General features: G+C 44.7%; 1 protein-coding gene across 1 annotated transcript in view; it reads right to left on the bottom strand.

Moving 5' to 3' along the window:
- Nucleotides 1–22,394, bottom strand: part of LOC126282523 (apoptosis-inducing factor 1, mitochondrial) — a 95,451-nt gene that overhangs the window by 52,951 nt on the left and 20,106 nt on the right. Inside the window, exons 5-7 of the mRNA XM_049982190.1 lie at nt 2,552–2,858; nt 2,275–2,463; nt 2,006–2,202 (exon numbers count right to left, since the gene is read on the bottom strand). Of these exons, the coding sequence (XP_049838147.1) occupies nt 2,006–2,202; nt 2,275–2,463; nt 2,552–2,858 (693 nt within the window). The remainder of the gene's footprint in view (nt 1–2,005; nt 2,203–2,274; nt 2,464–2,551; nt 2,859–22,394) is intronic.

Below are 22,394 nucleotides of genomic sequence, written 5' to 3'. Positions count from 1 at the left end.
ATCCCTGCAGATGGTAGGCAAGGGACCGGTAAGACACATCCAAACTTGAAAGTTCAGACAACTGAAGCTTCTCACTTCATACAACTGAAGCTTCTCTTAGGAGAAGCAACATAGGGTCTCACGTCACACTGGTAGCCCATCACCTTGACCTTCCCAGGTGATGTATCACCCTCTAAAGCCATGACGATAACCCGTTTAGCAACTCCATTTTCCTTTGATTCCCTATGGACACGATGGATGAAGTGCACACTCTGTCGCTCTAAGTTGGGCCACAGCTCATCAGACTGCAAAAGAAGACCACAGGGTCACTTCATATGTGAACTATCTGCCATGGTGCCCCCTACTCCGAATGGTTTCTCCTCATGCACACCATAGCCACAGCTACTTGGCCAGTAATCTGTTTCTTGGAGTCCCCATGCCCCAGTCATGATGGGCACATGCTCTACAGCATACTTGGGGAGTGTGCAGCGCAGGCACCAACAGTGTGATCCTAGCACAGTAAGTGGGCTGAAACTCCAGTTTACATTATTATAACTGAAGTTGCTTCCAGATGTCCCCCACTGTGGCTCACTGTTCTTCAGTGAGTATGTGTATGGCTGTCACAGGGCCCCAACTACCACCATGCAGGTAGTTGACACTTTCCCTCGTCCCCCCCCCCCCCACCCCCACCCCCCAATCCTCCCACTCACCATCATGGGATGGCTACCTTGCTGGGGTTTGGATGCACAACAAAAGGAAAGGAAAGGAAGCACTGGTGGAAGGGCACAGGGACAGAGCATACACCTCCGTAAGTGACCTTCCCTGAACGACACTCACTCCTATAAAATTTGGGAAGACAGCAGGTCAAGCCCAATAATGGGGACCATAAATTGTTAATGGAATGTGAAGACAGCACCAGCAGTGAAACTGGAAATCAAGTAACAACACTTAACTAAATCAAGGCAGGTTCTGCCCCAAAAGGACCAACCGATGGAAAGTCAGATGAGGTAAGAGATGTCAAAGTGTAGGTTTGCAGCACAGAAAGAGGAAGTAGTGCTGCAAAGGCTGGGACCCTGTGGCAGCCATGCACATACTCACCGAAGAGCAGTGAGCCCTGTTGGGGGACATCTAGCAACAACTTCAGTTATGATACTGTAAACTGGAGTGACAGACTTTACAGCCTCACATGCAATTTCCTAGCAAGCTTTTTGTCGATCTTCTCTCAAACTGCCATTAATGATAAAATTAGGATGTGTAGTCTGTTGCAACTGATGGCCTTCCACTTCTTGGGTTGTCCTCAGTGTTTGCCAGATCTTCATGGAAACTAACAGGTCTCTGTGATACTGTGCTTTAGACACACTACACTATTCCCGAACTCCTGAAGTGCTGTAAATTTCCATTTGATTCTTTTCATGTAGGGATTTGATTTTGATATATAAATGCTAGCCACAATGTGTAATCTGACCTGACTAGGTTTCAGCTTCCATTTTAAAACTGAATTACTCATGACACCAAGTCTCTCACAGCTAACATGAATTTCAACTTGATCATGCTACCATAATGGTAGCACATGTGCCGTGTGCAGGACTTTTGGAATTACACTTGTACAATACCCGTAAGTCATGTAGCTACTGCATTAGTCACATTTCCACCCCTTCGCGACAGAGCACGTCAAGGTATAGAAACCTATTAGTAACATACGTGAACACACGATGCCACCTTTGAGCTGTAAATAGCACATAAAAGCTCCACTTCGGACAAACGGACAAATGACAGACAAAGCTTTCTCAGGAAATGAAAACTACGCATCAAAATACCATCAAGCAAGGCGTGTGTGTGTGTGTGTGTGTGTGTGTGTGTGTGTGTGTGAGAGAGAGAGAGAGAGAGAGAGAGAGAGAGAGAGAGAGAGACTGCAGGACCAGTAATCAAATTATGTGTAACATTTCCTTAATCAGTGCTTTGTCTCAATGTTTTGAAAAAGCCCCATACACATGTTTCACTTTACACAAACAATCTTGAAACTAACCGACTGTCCATTGCTGAGTTTTAATACAACTTGCCCCTTGTCCGCATCAACTTCTTTGACTTCAGCATTAGGAATCACATTCACTCCTTCAGCTTTCACTTTGTTCATGGTCCACTGACTTAAATATTCAGGTAAAATTTTTCCCAAAGTACCACTTTCTGGAAATATCTGCTGCACCTTCACGCCTTCCTTGCACCCTGGAAAAAATAACTATAAAATGTTGGCACTTATAATGAAACTAGTCAATATAATTTGTTACGACAACATACCATGGCGAGCTAGAGCACACGCTAGTTCAGTTCCAAGAAATCCACCACCAATAACTGCAATATTTTTAACACCTTTATGAACTATTGCATGGAGTTCTTCAAAATCATAAACATCCCTAAATAATGTAACTTTTTCTTGAATCAGATCATTTGCTTTCTCAAAGACTGGCAAGTTTTTTGGGCTGGCTCCTGCAATAACAAAAAATCTATGAAATGTAATAAGACTACCTAAAAAAAAATTGTATAGTATGTAACAATAAGATTATTTTCTACTCACCAGTAGCTATAAGGCACTTCTTAAACCTAATTTCATGTCCATCTTCAAGATATGCTATTTTCTCAGTAACATCTACCTTTTTAACATTCCAACCTCGTGCTACAGCAACACCTCCATTGGCCTGTTCCATTAAACATTTGCAATCAACATAAAAGTCTTCTGGTTCATAAAAAAGACTTCTCTCTGTACCATTCCACTGCTTGAAAAGTAGCTTTTTGGAAGCTTCATCATCTTCATTAAACCACAGTTCCTTTGATAATGGAGGTCTCATGTAAGGATAACAACTCTCATTTGAAACTATAAGCACCTGTAAAAAACCAACTAAACTTAAAATATTAATTTTATAGTTGTCTAAAAGGTTCAACAAAAGTGAAAAGTTACAATTATTTACACTGCAATCAAGGATATTTTTATACAAAAAGAGAATAGAAGTCAACACTCCCAACTTTAGTGCATCCATTTCCAGAAACTATGAACAACTATTTTTCAGATAATATAATGTCGACAGCAGAAAGGTGCATACTGAAGTTAATTGTGTTGTTTGCATACAATTCACATATAATACCATCTGTGTTAATAAATAACTTCTGTTGTAATTTGACATCTGCATGCAACACTTCAGATGTACTGCGGTATTTTGTTGTTATAAAGGAATGTATCACCCAAGCGACAGCAATAGAAATTGCAAGAAGCAAGAACGTATCTACTACTGAATGAATGAAGCAAACACAGCCACACTAAATGCCACATTTGCCCCATCATAAGACAAGGTTTTTTCTCCAAATTCATCATTTGAAAAATACAATCATCCTACATCTGGAGAAAATACTGCTGCAGCAGATGTCAACGTTTTTACATTGTGTAACAAATCACTATAGGGATCACTTTACATTTAAAGGTGAAGCTTTGAAGTGTTGGCAATTGAATTCATGTGACCTTTTACGAATTCTGGAGGGTTAGAGGGGGAACAGTGACACCGGTTTGGCTGAGAAAGAGGATTAATATGGGGAGGAAGAATTATGAGCAGACATACCACATACTTTGGTTTATTATGAGCATCTACTATAGTTTGTCAATACCCATTTAGTGCCAGAATTTAACTGACTTTAAAATTGGACAAATATTCAGCAACAATATATGTTTCTGCAGGAAACAGTAAAAGTCTACATAGGGGCCAGTGGCATACCTACTGAATTTACCCCAGTATAGGATGAGGTTTTCCCCCAAATTAGTCATTCAAAAAACACACAATCATCTTATATTCGCAGATTAAACTATTGCTATTGAGGTCAACATTTTATGTTGTTCAGTGGAGTACAAAGGGTCCGTCTTACATTTATAGCAGTCATATTTATGCATGCAGCTTTGGCTACCGAGGTCACGTGCAGATGTATTTTGAAGAATGTTGAAAGGTGATACTTGCGTTCCAACAGGCTCAAGATTTCCTGATACGCCAAAGTTCTCAATACAATATCGACGTCATACGAGCAATGACGTGACACTGACTTGTGAGGTACTAGTGCAAGAGATAAGCAAGAAACTATGAACTAGTCACTACAACAGTCTAGTGCTCTGCTTGAAATAAGACGTTTTTGTGAAACACAGGAGAAAATGGCATTAAATTACATAGTATTAGAAACATTAATTCTGCTTTTTTTAGTAAAGATAACATCCAAATGTGAAAATATTGTCCTTCAAAAACATTACTCGATTCTGAAACCAGATCAATATTTTATTGGAATACGAGGGACTAAAGATTTACTAAGTGGGCTGCAAATGAGAAAATTGGTTGCTGTTCACGTATCAGACTGCTGGGTGAAAACGTTACCACATTTTACTCAGCATCAGAACATGATGGTGACACTCAGATAATAAAAGAAGGAAAATTAATTCAGAATGAAATTCTAACAAACAAAATAAATAATATTTAACTAATTGTTGTCACGAGAATAAATTATAGTGGCAGGACCTGCAGTGGTGATACCATCAACAGATATCACTAGATCACAGGACGAGTAAAAGTTTGAGAATGGGACTGAACTGTGATCTTTTATTTAGGCACAGTGGAACCTTGCTAATTGAAGTCGCCTCATAACACACAATTTACATAAAGAGCAAAACATACTGTAAAAAAATGACTTGCTTAGCGAGTGATGTTTCACGTAGTGAGTGACTATGATTTAGTGAGACATCAACAGCCACACCAGCCATTCCTGTGTGGAAAGGGAAACATTCAACAATATGAACACCTTTCACTGTCAGCAGCAGCACATGAACAATGTCTTTAGTATGTACTGCTGTTTGGGTGTAGCACTCTTTCTGCTACCATCTTAGTGCAGGTTTTAATCACATATTTTTTCTTAACTTGTGTTCACACAGTGTTTTGTGTGTGTGAATTTTAATAGCCTTCATAGAAACATCTCCGAAGACAAATCTGGAAGAAGATGACTGTAGGAGAACGAAGATGAGCTTAGAAATAAAACATAAAATCACTGAAAATCTTGAACGTGTCGTGAGCATTACTGATTTAGCAGGCACATGCAACTGGCCTAAATCAACTATTTGCATTCTCCTCAAGAACAGGGACAAGACCAATGAGACAGATGCTTCATAGGAAGTGACAAGAGTATCTAAACAACAGTTTCGTATTGTGGACAATGTCGAAAGGTTGCTCCTTATATAGATAAATGGAAGGTAATCGCAAGGCGACACTATTAAGAAGAACATCATTTGTGAGAAGAAGGTGAGAATGAATGAAGACACTAGGATCATCAGCAACCGAGGAAGTGTTTAAGGGAAGCCATGGGTTGTTCTAGAAGTTTAAGAGAAGAACTGGCATCCACAGCATTGTGAGGCATGGCGAAGCAGCCAGCTCAGACACAAAGGCAGCAGAGAACTTATTCAGCAACTACAAGATGCTCATAGGTTCTGAGGGTTATCTGCCACAATAGGTTTTTAATTGTGATGAGACAGTTTTTTCTGGAAAAGATGTCGACGCGGACCTTCATAACAGCGTAGGAGAATGGATAACAGCGTAGGAGAATGGATTGCCTGGTCACAAGCCAATGAAATACTGCTTCACACAGTTATTCTGTGCAATGAAAGTGGTAGTTCGAAAATTAACTGCTGCCTGTGCACCATTCAGAAACTCCATGAGCCTTCAAGAAGTGTGAAGCACAGAAGAGCAAGTTAAATGTGATGTGGAGGTGCAACAACAAGGCTTGGGTGACACATGATCTATTTTGTGATTGTATCAAGCCAGTGTTTGGTCCTTTACTCTGGAAAAGTATTTTCTTGAGATGAATCTGCCACTTCATGTCTTTCTTGTTATGGATAATGCTCCATTCCATTCTCCAAGACCACCTGCTTGAAGAATTTCAATTCATCAAGATCCAATTTCTGCTTCCAAACACCACACTGCTACTCCAGCCTATGGACCAGCAAATTATTTCTACCTTTAAGAAGTTCTACAATGTAGCACTCTTCGAGCATTGCTCTGAGTTGACTTAAGCTACCAATCTCACTCTCAGAGAGTTTTGGGAAACATCACTTCAACATTGTTGCCTGCACCAAGATGATCGAAAAGGTGTGAGAAGGGATTACCAAGAGAATCCTCATTTCTGCTTGGAAGAAGCTTTGGCTGGAATATGTTGAATGTCTTGTGGAAGATCACAGCCAAGGAATGACCAATGAAGAGCTTATGGAGTTGTGTGTTTCAGAGCAGGAATTTTTTGAGGTTTTGGGCGCACGACTACAATGGTCATTAGAGCCAAGACTAAGTTATGAATGCACAGCGAGGCACAAGGTTAAAGCAGCAACTAAAAGGGACAACACTATAAAAGACGTATTAACAGGCATAGGATTTAAAAAAAACAACCTGCATAATCAAATGTCCTTAGACAGGTTTGTCAAGTTGATAAAACGAAGAACACGAGCAGCAGCTCCTGGGTCATCCGCTAAAATGACATCCAGAGTACATGGCAGACCAAGATCAAGACACAGTGTAGTAAAATCCGGACAGGACGTTGAAATGTGGCGGATCGTCAGCAATTGCCCACATGGGCAGAACGGCACCGGCGCAGTCGTCAGCAGATGGCGATGGCTGAACCGGCAGTGTCCAATTCGTAGCCGGGCCAATATGACCTCCTCCCGCCGAGAAGGGCATGAGGACGACGTCCAAGCCGCAGGAAGAGGTTTCAAGGCCCTAAGCTTGTTGTCCCTAAGTGCAGCCCAATTGGCATGCCACAGCGATAAAATGCGCCGACAATTACCCCTGCTACAATACGATGAAGGGACACAACAAGAAGCCGTCCAAGGCTGGAGAACCGCAGCCTTGGCTGTGGCATCTGCAGCTTCGTTTCCAGGGATACCGACATGGCCAGTTACCCACATAAAGCTAACCGGAGAACCGTCGTCCATCAGCTGCTGAAGAGAGCGCTGGATCCGGTGCACGAAAGGGTGAACCGGATACAGATCACTGAGGCTCTGGATGGTGCTCAGAGAATCGGAGCAGATGACATAAGCAGAATGTCGGTGGCAGCAGATGTAAAAAACAGCCTGGTACAGGGCAAAGAGCTCAGCTGTGAAGACCGAACAATGGCCATGTAGCTGGTATTTGAAACTTTGTGCCCCGACAATAGAAGAACACCTGACCCCGTTATTGGTCTTAGAGCCATCTGTATAAATGAAGTTCATATTAATGAACTTCGAAGTTCGACGAAACGGGAGTGGTATACCAAAACAGGGGTAACCTCCTTTGGGAGCGAGCTGAGGTCAAGGTGAACACAAACCTGAGCCTGGAGCCAAGGCGGCGTGTGGCTCTCATCCACTCTAAAGGTTGCAGGGAGTGAAAAATCAAGGTGTTGGAGGCGACAGAAGCGAACTCCAGGGGGTAGCAGGGCAGAGACATACAACTCGTATTGACGGTTGAGAGAGTTGTCAAAAAAGGAACGATATGATGGGTGGTCGGGCATTGACAGTAGCCGACAGGCATAACGACAAAGCAGTATATCACGCCGGTAGGTGAGTGGCAATTCACCGGCTTCAGCATGAAGACTCTCAACGAGACTAGTATAAAATGCTCCGACCGCAAGACGTAAACCCCGATGTTGTATGGAGTTGAGGTGGCGTAAGATGGACGCCCATGCAGAGGACTATACGAAGCTCCCATAATCCAGCTTGGAGCGGATGACTGACCGATATAGGCGAAGTAGGATGGTTCGATCCGCTCCCCATGACATACCACTGAGAGCACGGAGTGCATTTAGAGAACGGGTACAACGGGCAGCCAAATATGACGCATGTGGAGACCAGCTACGTTTCCTGTCAAATGTAGGACCTAAAAATTTTGTTGTCTTCACGAATGGGAGAGCAACGGGACCGAGTCGTAAAGACGGTGGGAGAAACTCTTCGTAGTGCCAGAAGTTAATACAGACCATCTTCTCGGCAGAAAAACTGAAGCCATTGGCGACACTCCAGGAGTAAAGATGGTTAAGAGAACGCTGAAGACAGCACTCCAGGAAAGATGTATGCTGCGTGCTGCAATAGCTGATAAAATCGTCCACAAAAAGGGAGCCTGATACATCAGCTGGGAGGCAATCCATTATTGGATTAGTCGCTATGGCGAAGAGAGCGACGCTCAAAACTGAGCCCTGTGGCACCCCATTCTCCTGGCGAAAGATGTCTGACAGGACAGAAACCACACGTACCCTGAACCGTTGATCCATTAAAAAGGAACGAATAAAGAGAGGGAGGTGACCGCGAAGGCCCCATGTATGTATGGTGCAGAGAATGCCCGCCCTCCAACAGGTGTCGTAAGCCTTCTCCAAATCAAAGAACACAGCCGCGGTCGGGTGCTTCCGCAAGAAGTTATTCATAATGAAGGTTGACAAGGTAACCAGATGGTCAACAGCAGAGCGGCGCCCACGAAATCCACATTGTACATTGGTAAGTAGGCGTCGAGATTTAACAGCCAAACCAAACGAGAGTTAACCATTCACTCCATCACCTTACAGACACAGCTGGTAAGCGAGATGGGTCGTTAACTGGAAAGCAAGTGCTTGTCCTTTCCCGGCTTAGGAATCGGTACAACAATAGACTCGCGCCAGCATGCGGGAACATGTCCCTCAATCCAGATGCGATTATAAGTATGAAGAAGGAAACCTTTACCCGCAGGAGAAGGGTTCTTCAGCATCTGAATATGAATAGAATCAGGCCCTGGAGCAGAGGACAGTGACCGGGAAAGTGCATTTTCGAGTTCCCGCATGGTGAATGGGGCATTATAACTTTCACGATTCGAGGAGCAGAAGTTAGGTGGCCTAGCCTCCTCTGCCTGTTTTCGGAGGAGGAAGGCAGGGTGGTAATGAGCGGAACTCGAAACCTCTGCGAAAAAGTGGCCGAAGGCATTGGAGACATCCTCAGGGGCCACAAGGACGTCATTCGTGACCGTCAAGCCAGAAACTGGTGAGTGTACCTTAGTGCCAGATAGCCGGCGCAGGCTATCCCAGACAACAGAAGAAGGAGTAAAACTGTTGAAGGTGCCGGTGAAAGCAGCCCAGCTGGCTTTCTTGCTTTCTTTAATAATACGACAACACTGCGCACGTAATCGTTAATAATTGACACAATTTGCCCCTGTAGGGTGGCGTTTATAGGTGCATAAAGCACGTCGACGAGCACGTAAAGCGTCTCTACATGCTGCGGTCCACCAAGGGACAGGTACGCAATGTGGAGAAGAAGTAGAGTGCGGGATGGAATATTAAGCAGCAGTGAAAATGACTTCTGTGAGGTGTGCGACCTGACTATCGCAGCTTGTGAAGGTTTGATCCTGAAAGGTTGCCCTGGAAGGGAAAAGCCCCCAGCCTGCTTTGGAGATGTTCCAACTAGTTGAGCACGGAGAGGGGGTATGATGCACGAGATGGATAACACACGGGAAGTGGTCGCTCAAATGTGTATCAGTAAGTGCATACCACTCACACCGGCGTGCAACTTCGGTAGTACATATAGAGAGGTCTAAATGGGAATAGGTGTGAGATGTGTCCAAAAAGTAGGGGTGCCAGTATTGAGGCAGACAAGATTGAGCTGGTTGAAAAGGTCTGCTAACAGGGAGCCCCTTGGACAGGATGCTGGAGCCCCAAAGAGGATGGTGGGCATTGAAGTCTCCAGTTAACAAAAATGGTGCAGGTAGCTGAGCAATAATTTGCATCATGTATGCCCTGGTAACGGCAGACGATGATGGAGAGTAAATAGTACAAATGGAAAATGGAAAAGTGGGGAGAGTAATGCGGACGGCAACTGGCTGCAGGCCCGTGTGCAATGTGATGGGAACGTAGTAAATATCATCCCGGACCAGCAACATAACTCCTCCACGAGCCGGAATACCTGCCACAGGAGGTAGGTCAAAACGCACAGAGGTGTAGAGCGCCAAGGCAATTTGACCGCATGGGCGTAGCTTAGTTTCCTGGAGGGCTACGGCGAGCGGACGGTGCAAGCGGAGCAGCAGCTTGAAGTCCTCTCGGTTGGAGCGAATGCTGCGAACATTACAGTGGATAAGTGCCATCGTGAGAAGAAGAAGATGCAAGAAGGGGTCACCTCCAAGGCCGCTGAGGGCCTGGCTTCGAGCGAGCATTGCCACCGCTAGCAGTAGGTGGACAGTCATCGTCCATTTGTTCTATAGGTTCATCGGCCATCTTGTTAAGATGGCCGGGAGGGGGATCTTCCTCTGCTGGTGAACGGCCAGATGTTTGGCTACCAGCAGTGTGGCCAGGTGAAACGGATGACGGTCTGGGGCGGCAACCGCTGGGTGGCGCAGGAGAAGAAATGTGCCGTGGCGGAGAAGGAGAACCGTGCTTCCTATGAGCCTTCTTGGAAGGTCGTTTTGTATCGGTCGATGGCTGGAAGTTACATCTACATCTACATCCATACTCCGCAAGCCACCTGACAGTGTGTGGCGGAGGGTACCCTGAGTACCTCTATCGGTTCTCCCTTCTATTCCAGTCTCGTATTGTTCGTGGAAAGAAGGATTGTCGGTATGCTTCTGTGTGGGCTCTTAATCTCTCTGATTTTATCCTCATGGTCTCTTCGCCAGATATACGTAGGAGGGAGCAATATACTGCTTGACTCTTCGGTGAAGGTATGTTGTCGAAACTTTAACAAAAGCCTGTACCGAGCTACTGAGCGTCTCTCCTGCAGAGTCTTCCACTGGAGTTTATCTGTCATCTCCATAACGCTTTCGCAATTACTAAATGATCCTGTAACAAAGCGCGCTGCTCTCCGTTGGATCTTCTCTATCTCTTCTATCAACCCTATCCAGTACGGATCCCACTCTGCTGAGCAGTCTTCAAGCAGTGGGCGAACAAGCGTTCTGTAACCTACTTCCTTTGTTTTCGGATTGCATTTCCTTAAGATTCTTCCAATGAATCTCAGTCTGGCATCTGCTTTACCGACGATCAACTTAATATGATATTATCATTCCATTTTAAATCACTCCTAATGCCTACTCCCAGATAATTTATGGAATTAACTGCTTCCAGTTGCTGACCTGCTATTTTGTAGCTAAATGATAAGGGATCTATCTTTCTATATGTTCACAGCACATTACACTTGTCTACATTGAGATTCAACTGCCATTCCCTGCACCATGCGAAAATTTGCTGCAGATCCTCCTGCATTTCAGTACAATTTTCCATTGTTGCAACCTCTCGATACACCACAGCATCATCTGCAAAAAGCCTCAGTGAACTTCCGATGTCATCCACCAGGTCATTTATGTATATTGTGAATAGCAACGGTCCTATGACACTCCCCTGGGGCACACCTGAAATCACTCTTACTTCGGAAGACTTCTCTCCATTGCGAATGACATGCTGCGTTCTGTTATCTAGGAACTCCTCAATCCAATCACACAATTGATCTGATAGTCCGTATGCTCTTACTTTGGTCATTAAACGACTGTGGGGAACTGTGTCAAACGCCTTGCGGAAGTCAAGAAACATGGCATCTACCTGTGAACCCGTGTCTAAGGCCCTCTGAGTGTCGTGGACGAATAGCGCGAGCTGGGTTTCACACGGCAGTCTTTTTCGAAACCCATGCTGATTCCTACAGAGTAGATTTCTAGTCTCCAGAATAGACATTATACTCGAACATAATACGTGTTCCAAAATTCTACAACTGATCGACGTTAGAGACATAGGTCTATAGTTCTGCACATCTGTTCGACGTCCCTTCTTGAAAACGGGGATGACCTGTGCCCTTTTCCAATCCTTCGGAACGCTTCGCTCTTCTAGAGACCTAAGGTACACCGCTGCAAGAAGGGGGGCAAGTTCCTTCGCGTACTCTGTGTAAAATCGAACTAGTATCCCATCAGGACCAGCGGACTTTCCCCTTTTGAGCGATTTTAATTGTTTCTCTATCCCTCTGTCGTCTATTTCAATATCTACCATTTTGTCATCTGTGCGACAATCTAGAGAAGGAACTACAGTTCAGTCTTCCTCTGTGAAACAGCTTTGGCAGAAAACATTTAGTATTTCGGCCTTTAGTCTGTCATCCTCTGTTTCAGTACCATTTTGGTCACAGAGTGTCTGGACATTTTGTTTTAATCCACCTACCGCTTTGACATAGGACCAAAATTTCTTAGGATTTTCTGCCAAGTCAGTACATAGAACTTTACTTTCGAATTCATTGAACGCCTCTCGCATAGCCCTCCTCACACTACATTTCGCTTCGCGTAATTTTTGGCTATGTTTATGTTTGCTGTGAAGTTCCCTTTGCTTCTGCACCAGTTTTTTAACTCGGTTGTTGTACCACGGTGGCTCTTTTCCATCTCTCACAATCTTGCTTGGCACATACTCATAAAACGCATATTGTACGATGGTTTTGAACTTTGTCCACTGATCCTCAACACTATCTGTACTTGAAACCAAACTTTTGTGTTGAGTCGTCAGGTATTCTGTAATCTGCTTTTTGTCACTTTTGCTAAACAGAAAAAATCTTCCTACCTTTTTTAACATTTCTATTTACAGCTGAAATCATCGATGCAATAACCGGTTTATGATCGCTGATTCTCTGTTCTGCATTAATTGATTCAAATAGTTCGGGTCTGTTTGTCACCAGAAGGTCTAATATGTTATCGCCAAGAGTCGGTTCTCTGTTTAGCTGCTCAAGGTAGTTTTCAGATAAAGCACTTAAAATAATTTCACTGGAATCTTTTTCCCTGCCACCTGTTATGAACGTTTGAGTCTCCCAGTCTATATTCGGCAAATTAAAATCTCCACCCAGAACTATAACATGGTGGGGAAATCTACTCGAAATATTTTCCAAATTGTTCTTCAGGTGCTCAGTTACAACAGCTGCTGAGCCCGGGGGCCTATAGAGACATCCAATTACCATGTCTGAGCCTGCTTTAACTGTGATCTTCACCCAAATCCTTTCACAATTCGGATCTCAGTCAATTTCCTTTGATACTATTGCACTTCTTATCGCTATGAACACGCCTCCCCCTTCACTGTCCAGCCTATCTCTGCCGTATACATTCCAATCTGAGTTTAGAATTTCATTACTGTTTACGTCTGGTTTCAGCCAACTTTCTGTCCCTAGTACTATATGGGCGTTGTGACCGTTTATTAATGAGAGCAGTTCTGGGACCTTTCTGTAGACGCTCCTGCAGTTTACTATTAGCACATTAATATTGTTATTCCCTGTTGCATTTTGCCTACTCCTACCTTGCCGCGTTCAGGAGGCATCTTGTCGGACCTATGGAGGGAATTCTCTAACCTAAAAAACCCCCATGTGCACTCCACACGTACTCGGCTACCCTTGTAGCCACTTTCGGCATGTAGTGCACGCCTGACCTATTCAGGGGGACCCTACATTTCTCCACCCGATAGGGAAGGTCGAGAAATTTGCACCCCAGCTCTCCGCGGAATCGTCTGAGCCTCTGGTTTAAGCCTTCCACTCTGCTCCAAACAAGAGGACCGCGATCGGTTCTGGGAACGGTACTACAAACAGTTAGCTCTGATTCCACCCCGCGACCGAGGCTTTCCGCCGTCACCAATTCCGCCAACCGCCTGTACGAACTGAGGATGACCTCTGAACACAGACGGCCGGAGTCATTGGTGCCGACATGAGTTAGAGGTTCGTAGGAAGTCTGCACGGGACGGTTCCTTCTTGAAGGCCCGTGCATCTGCCTTCTGGGTCTTCGTCTTGGCAGAAGCTGATGAAGGAGCTTGTGTCTGAGGGGTGACGGGAGGAAGAGGAGACTACGACCGGGCGATCTTAGCACTGGCCGAACGGACGACCGTAGTGCTGAAGGTCAGATCACATGTCTGCATCGCCACCTCCCTGGCAGTCCGAGGAAAAGCGAGGAGAGTACTGTATTTCCCCGCTGTGAGCAGTGTGGGCTTCCTACTTGCAAACAGCTTGCAAGCAGCCGAGGTGGGCACTTTCTCTTTGACCCGAATTTCCTGTATACATCGTTCTTCCTTGTAGATGGGACAGTCACGGGAGGTTGCTGCATGGTCACCCTGACAGTTCACACGAGGAGACGGAGGTGGACAGTCACCCTCATGGGCATCCCTGCCACAAGTGACACATTTAGCCGCATTGGAACAAGACTGGCGAGTGTGATTAAAATGCTGACACTGGTAGCAGCGCGTAGGTGTCTGGACATAGGGGCGAACAGAAATAATCTCTTAGCCTGCTTTCATGCGCGACGGCAGCTGAACACTATCATATGTCAAGAGAAGTGTCCTGGTCAGTACAATGTCATTGTTGACCTTTTTCATGACCCCATGGACAGCCGTCACACCCTGCTCAGCGAGGAAAGACTGAATCTCCTCGTCAATCCGTCAAGTGATCTAGTATATACCACACCACGAGACGAATTCAAAGTGCAGTGAGCCTCCACCCAGACAGGGAATGTGTACAGGAGTGTGGCCCAAAGCAGTTTTTGTGCCTGAAAGGCACTCTCAGTTTCTAGTAACAAGGTACCATTACGCAACCTGGTACAAGACTTGACCGATCTGGCTATGGCATCTAAGCCCTTCTGGATAACGAAAGGGTTGACAGAGGAAAAATCCTTTCCGTCCTCAGATTGAGAAACTACAAGGAACTGTGGGGCAGGCGGTAGTACTTTTGTCACTGGTGGCTGGTCAAGTTTCTGTTTGTGGACAGAAGACGAGAGAGGAGAAGAAGAAGAAGAAGAAGAGAAATCCATTGCTGAGGAATCCCCCATGATTCCCACCGTCTCCGATGGCGTGCTCCTTCGTTGTGGGGACCCTCTCATAGGGCACTCCCGCCTTAGGTGATTGTTCACACCTCAGGTCACACCTCCCGAGAAACAGATGGAGGGACCAATCGGCATGGTCGGAAGGTGTCAGCTCAGGCAATCACCCCTCCCTGGGCCTGCCCTTTACCAGGGGGTACGTGGGTGCCTTACTTGTCTACCCAGGGTGGGGAATTACGCGTTACCCCGTCACCAGCTACACGTGCGAACGCATGGGTTGGCCTTCAGGCACGCACAGGGAGGAAGGAAGAAGAGGAAAAAGAAGGGGAGAGAAAGGACAGACTGTCTCAAAATCCGAAGGGGAGACCAGAGAAGGCAAGGAGAAGAAGGCAAGGGAGAGAGTAAGTAAGACAGTGAGATGGAGAAGAACAAAAAGGAACCAACCAAAGGAAGGAAGAAACCAAAAGAAGTGATAAACCAAAATGACCGCAAATATAGGTCGTGGAACCGTCCGTCTCTGGACGCAGGCGCTAACTACCCCCTTGAGGGGGAAGGACTCCTTTTAGTCGCCTCTTGCGACAGGCAGGAATACCTCGGGCCTATTCTAACCCCCGGACCCGCAGGGGGGTCAGAGCAGGAAGGTGTGTAGAGGAGTTTTTCAGAGGAGGAGGAGGAGGAGGAGGAGGAGGAGGAGGAAGAGGAGGAAGAGGAGGTTGGTTGGTTTGTTGGTTGGATTGGAAAAGGGACCAAACTACGGGGTCATCAGTCCCTCCGACCTTGGAATAACTAAAACCGATAAACCTCACACTCTAAGAGAGAACTACAATGGCCATAAAATTACAAATTATTGACACAGTAGGAAGGAAGAAGGTAGAAGGTGGAAGAAGAGAGAAGGAAAAGAAAGTGACTAATGACAGGGGCATGCAGGAAGAAGCACAGGTAGATAAGATAGACACCCAAGCAGGTTGTATACGCAGACATGGGGGGGAGGGGGGGGGGGGGGAAGAAAGAAAGAATTCCGGATTTTCCCAGTTTCCTGGTTAAAAACACACTTTCTCCCAGATGAAAAAACACTTTTTTCAATGTTATTAAGCGACAGTATATTTTCCCTAAGAACAGTGAAACTTATCAATCCTTTGGAATGGTTATGTTACGAGCGTAGAATTTCCTGGCACTTTAGAAAATGAAACTCAGGTAAGAAAACCTCTTTTGGAAAGATTTTTGATGTGCAGCAACATGTACGCTGCATATTTTCACATTACAAAAGTATAAATTCGAATTCCACCAAACACTGCATGTTACTTTCCGAACCATTGTAATCAGGACTGCGATGTGCTTTTGTAAGCCAGACATAGCTCATGTCACGTGATCTCGCCAGCCGATATTCAGACCCCAGGACATGTGATGCAGTCAGCTAATAGCAAAATCAATGTTAAGTAGTGCAGATACACAAATGGGAAAAGTTAATGTTTTAAATTAATATACATAGTGTTGCTACAAGAAAGCTTTCACATATAACATTGATCTTTTCTTCCGCTTTACCCTGTAAGATATATCACACAAATGTGCCCCTCAAATTTTTAGCAGAGCCCAGTGGCTTGTCCTCAAAGTTTTCCACAAATAAATTGGCTACCGCAGAGGAGAGAAAGCTTCCCGTAGCGCCACATCAATTTGGTTATAGTAACGACATGATTGTCAGATCATCTGGCCTCAAAATACTTTTAAATGACTCGTCATCAAACACTCTGCGATTTAAGAAATTCATTGCGCATTCTCGCACATAGTTCAACTTGCGTAAAAGAAAATTTACTTTGAAAGTAACACAGTATTTTCCTGCGACCTGTTAGAAATAGGTTCGTTTCAGTAGTTATCAGACAGTGCCAGATAACAGGCACCAACGCGCGGGACGGAGAAGATAACAGTGACTCAGCCAAGTATGGCCGATGTGGAGGTGGCAAAGGATAAAAGACGCTTTGCGAGTGGCCCATAAGGAAGACCGACACATAGTTGTAGAATCCTTTATTGCCCTGAGCTTGTTCGGCGAAGAAAGAGTGTGCCATTCTTCATTCCAAAGTCCAAAAACCTGACAACGTAATGCCAATAGCAAGAGATGGACCGTAAGGAGCCAATTTAGCCAGGCGATCGGCAAGTTCATTGCCAGGGACCCCAACATGGCCTAGTGTCCAAATTGAAAACCACTGAGCATCTACGTTGATCAATGAGAGACGGAGTCCTGAATAGCTACGGCCAATGGGTGGTGAGGGAAGCACTGGCCAATAGCTTGCAAACTGCTCAAGGAGTCACTACAGATAGTGAAAGACAGTCCAAAACTGAAGCAGACATGGTCCAGTGTGCGCAAGATGGCTACCAATTCTGCAGTAAAAACACTGCAACCATCTGGCAAGGAACGAAGATCCACGTATCTCGCAGAGGCGTAAGCATAACTAGTGTGACCAGCAACCATGGAGTCCTCAGTATAAATCACTTCCGAACTCTGGAATGAACTGAGGAGACAGTAGAATTGGTGGCAAAGGGCCTCCAGAAGGACAGAATCCTATGAATTGATGGAGAGATAAAGACAGAGCTGTGGCCGAGAGACGCACCACGGAGGTGTACGTGCCTGAGTGGAGAAAAGAGGTGGTAAAGGGAAGTGCTGGAGCTCATAAAAGAGCGACTGAATGCAGGCAGCCAAGGTAAGCGCACATCGTGGCTGCCACTGCAGGAGGTTGATCTCCGTGTCTGGATAAAGAGAGACCATAATTAGGGTGCTTTGCAGTGCAGCAAATGCGGAGCATGTAAGATATCAGCTGTTGTTGGCGCGAAACTCCCAGTGGTGGAAGCCCCGCCTCTGCGAGAAGGCTAATCACAGAGCTGGTCTGGAAGGCACCAGTCACAAGTAGTACCCCACAATGGTGGATGGGGTCTAGATCTGCAATGTCGAAGGTGACGCAGAACCATAGACAGGACTCAAGTAGTCTAAACGAGACTGGACCAGCCCTTTGTACAATCGCAGGAGAATAGAGCAGTCTGCATCCCAGGTGGTATTGCACAGACATCCACTAACATTGAGATGTAACCAGCATGTCGTCTTCAGGGAGCAATGTCAATGGGCATCAAAGACCAGACCCAAGAAGCGATGGGTGTCCACCACCTCGAGGGATTGGCCACCGAGGAACAGGTTCGGATGGGGATAAACTGTATGGCAATGGCAGAAATACATGACACACGACTTGACCACCAAAAACTGAAAGCCATGGGAAAGACCTCAGTATTGCGCCTGGTAGATTGCCCCCTGTAGACAGCATTCTGCAGTGTCCATGACAGAGGAAGCGACGTAGATACAAAAATCATCAACATACGAAGAGGGGGGACACTTCGGCCCAGCAGCCACCACCAGTCCATTAATGGGGCCGAGACAGAGAGGGACACTCAGACGGAACCCTGTGGAACCCCATTTTCTTGCCAATGGGAAATGCTGTACGAGGAACCTACTTGGATGTGGAAATAGCAACAAGAAAGAAAGTTATGGATAAAAATGGGCAGAGCGCCATGAAGGCCGCATTCGTGAAGGGTGGTGAGGATGTGGTGGTGCCAGGTGGTGTCGTAGGCTTTATGCAGGTCATAGAAGACTGCAATGAGGTGTTGCCGATGGGCGAAAGCTGACTGGGAAGCAGACTCCAGGTGGACCAAGTTATCCACAGTAAAGCGACCACAGCAAAAACTACCTCGAGTTGGTGACAAAAGGTCACCAGATTCAAGGATCCAAAACAACCGCCGACTCACCAGGTGTTCTAGGAGCTTGCAGAGGGTGTTGGTAAGGCTAATTGGATGACAGCTATCCGACTGAAGAGGTGGCTTCTCAGGCTTCAACACCAGAATAACAATGCTTTCCTGCCACTGGGTAGGAAATACCCCCTCACTCCACAGACGGTTGAAAAGAGTAAGTATACGACGGTGGCCAGCCACTGGTAAGTGCTGGAGCATTTGGTTATATATCTGATTCGGTCAGGAACCGTATAAGGCCCCAAGCAGCGAGAAACGAAAGACAAAGGGGAGGAGAGAGACAGAGAGAGAGACAGAGAGAGAGACAGAGAGAGAGACAGAGAGAGAGACAGAGAGAGAGACAGAGAGAGAGACAGAGAGAGAGACAGAGAGAGAGACAGAGAGAGAGACAGAGAGAGAGACAGAGAGAGAGACAGAGAGAGAGACAGAGAGAGAGACAGAGAGAGAGACAGCTTCCGTGAATAATAAAGTACATAATACAACATATAATTTTCCTTGAGTAAATGGCATGAATACGATCAAACTAAGCATGTTTTTTCTGCATTAACGCCTTATCGTATTTTACATTAATTTATGTGGGATAAATCGTTTCACTTAATGAGCATTTTACACTACAAGTAAGATTCTGGAACAAATTATACTCACTAAGCAACATTTCACTGTACCTTTATCTATTCAAAATTGTGATTTTGACCTTTCCAGCCATAATCAAGTTACAGCTGTAACTTGAAACTGCTGACTGACCAGCTAAGAATACATTACCACCTCATTTTTTTAAAAAAATAAAAACAAAATTGCTCTTTTTCAAATTTCAGTTGATATGGAATGGGTGGCAGATGTCAAAATGGAAAGACTGTTGCTTGTTCGTGGGTTTGTTCCATATTAAACGGTCACTTCCCTACAGCTTAGGTCTTCGTGGCAAACGAATCTGCTCCAGTCCTGAATCCCTGAACCATTACACCAATAACCTGAAAACAGGTTTCGCATCCCGCAACTACCCTCCCGATCTGGTACAGAAGCAAATAGCTAGAACCACTTCCTCATTCCCTCAAACCCAGAACCTCTCACAGAAGAACCCCAGAAGTACCCCACTTGTGACAGGATACTTTCCGGGACAGGATCAGACTCTGAATGTGGCTCTCCAGCAGGGATACAACTTCCTCAAATCCTGCCCTGAAATGAGATCCATCTTTCATGAAATTGTCCCCACTCCACCAAGAGTGCCTTTCTGCCGTCCACCTAACCTTCGTAACCTCTTGGTTCATCCCTATGAAATCCCCAAACCACCTTCCCTACCCTCTAGCTCCTATCCTTGTAACTGCCCCCGGTGTAAAACCTGTCCCATGCACCCTCCCACCACCACCTACTCCAGTCCTGTAACCCGGAAGTTGTACACGATCAAAGGCAAACCCACATGTGAAAGCACGAACGTGATTTACCAACTGACATGCCTACACTGAGAAGCGTTCTATGTGGGAATGACCAGCAACAAACTGTCCATTCGCATGAACGGACGCAGGCAGACAGTGTTTGTTGGTAATGAGGAACACCTTGCGGCTAAACATGCCTTGGTGCATGGCCAGCACATCTTGGCAGTGTTACACTGTCCGGGTTATCTGGATACTTCCCACCAACAGCAACCTATCAGAACTCAGGAGATGGGAACTTGCCCTTCAATATATTCTCTCCTCCCATTACCCATCAGGCCTCAACCTCCGCTAATTTCAAGTTGCCGCTCCTCGTACCTCACCTGTCTCAACAACATCTTTGCCTCTTACATCCGTCTCGACTGACATCTCTGCCCAACCTCTTTGCATTTACATGTCTGCCTGCGGATGGATATGTGCGGATGGATATGTGCAGGCGAGTGCGAGTTTATATCTGAGATTTTCCCCCCCAAGTTAAGTCTTTTCACTCCCGAGATTGAAATGACTCCTTACCCTCTCCCTTAAAACCCATATCCTTTCGTCTTCCCCTCTTTCCTGATGAAGCAACCTTTGGTTGTGAAAGCTTGATATGTGTGTGTGTTTTTTATTGTCTTCTATCAACATACCAACGCTTTCGTTTGGTAAGTTACAGAATCTTTGTTTTTAGATATATTAGAACTACTAAATTAAGAATTAGCTATAAAAGCACATGTATAAAGATAATACGGAAGTTGCTACTACTCTTCTGGCGTTTCAAAGACGACAGCTACTTTGCAACATTTCTACTCATTCCCTTTCCTGTTCTGTTCTCAGCCACCTCTTGGTTCTTTCACAAAATAACTTTAATTCTAAGATTTTTACCATTCCACACATCAAGTGCTGTTGATATTACTCTGACAATTATCAGTCTTACTGGGTGAGGAGCACTGAGGGGAACGACAACACATTTGCAGGCGATTGTTTTTTGAAACTAAATACATTATTCATGCATTGAAAGGTAAACTACACCAAAGCAAACCAGGTAAGTATTTTGATGATGCATGTGTGTACAGCAGTTATGTTATGCACTTAGTATAACACTGACTGAATTTTGTACTTGATAATGGTAGCAAATCTAGCGACTTGTAGTAAGTGATAGCATTAAAATATGACATGTACTTCAGATAATGTCTGCACACACACACACACACACACACACACACACACACACACACACACACACACACACACACACAAAGGAAAAAAATCAAAGGGATGTATACAATACCACAATTTTAGAAAGCACAAAGAATGACACATGGAACCAAACAAGCCATTAAATAGTTTTAACACAAATATGAAGTTCACTGCACAAAACAAGCAGGCATCAATATAAATTTCTTAGGTCTGACCACCAAAATAAATAGTCGGTGGAAAACCTCCCATAACATACATCAACATTCAAGACTTCTCATCACCGCAACTGCCATAAAATGCAAAACAAATGGCAGCTTTTCAACCTTGGTAAAGACAACAGTCTACATATCATTAGTCAAAGGAAGGCAAATTTAAACACGAGATGGAAATCGTATAAGAAAGAGAAATTGAAAGCTGATTTGCCATCTCTGTAAATTCACTGCCAAGTTCAAAGATGTTCAGTGCTAAAGTAAAGAATACACAGACAGAATAAAATCTTTTTCACTGTCCGCTTTCTTAAAAACCTTCCAAAATTTCAGTCCCCAAGTGATTTTGAAACCTATATATGCATTAAATGGGCACATGACTAAAATTTAGCTAAAAAGTGCACAGAGTACTTGAAATGACACTTAACTATACTTTTGCAATAAAATTGATTACTTTAAATAGGAAAGTATCAAAACTATGGGAAGGCAATGGAGCACAGAATAAGCTGTCTCTCTACATAATTTATAGGGACTGGTGACAGAAGTGCATTCAGCTCTGTGACAAGTGTGATTTTTTTTGCTTGTCACAATGTAAGTTTTGAACTTACATATTTCTTTACTTTATTTTGCGTTTTTTATACTTTTTGCAGCATATATATTGAAGGTTTCTCTGTACGCTGAATTTCCATGAGTCATTATCTAGGTCCGACCTTCATTTACACGTGCACATCCGTACATATTTTTATTCATATCTTTTGCTGTTAATAGTAACACAAGTGACTTTTTCTTGTCAGAAGTGAAGCTTTAGCATCTCATAATTAGTTTTAGGAAATATCTGATGTTTGGAATTTCTGTTAAGAGTGTGTTTTGACAAATGTCTACATATCAGACATTACATTCTTTTAGAGTGAAAGATATGTATTACATCTGAGAATTTTCTTTTAGTTCCACATATGGTTTTTCTCCTTTGCTATTGGGTTTTTACCATTGAACTGTGGGAGTTGCTGTAGGGAAGTAGTGGGAGCTGTAGCAAA

This window comes from Schistocerca gregaria, chromosome 7, assembly GCF_023897955.1.
Source record: "Schistocerca gregaria isolate iqSchGreg1 chromosome 7, iqSchGreg1.2, whole genome shotgun sequence".
Lineage (NCBI taxonomy): Eukaryota > Metazoa > Arthropoda > Insecta > Orthoptera > Acrididae > Schistocerca > Schistocerca gregaria.
The sequence above is the reverse complement of the archived record's forward strand: the minus strand, read 5'-3'. Positions and strand labels throughout refer to the sequence as shown.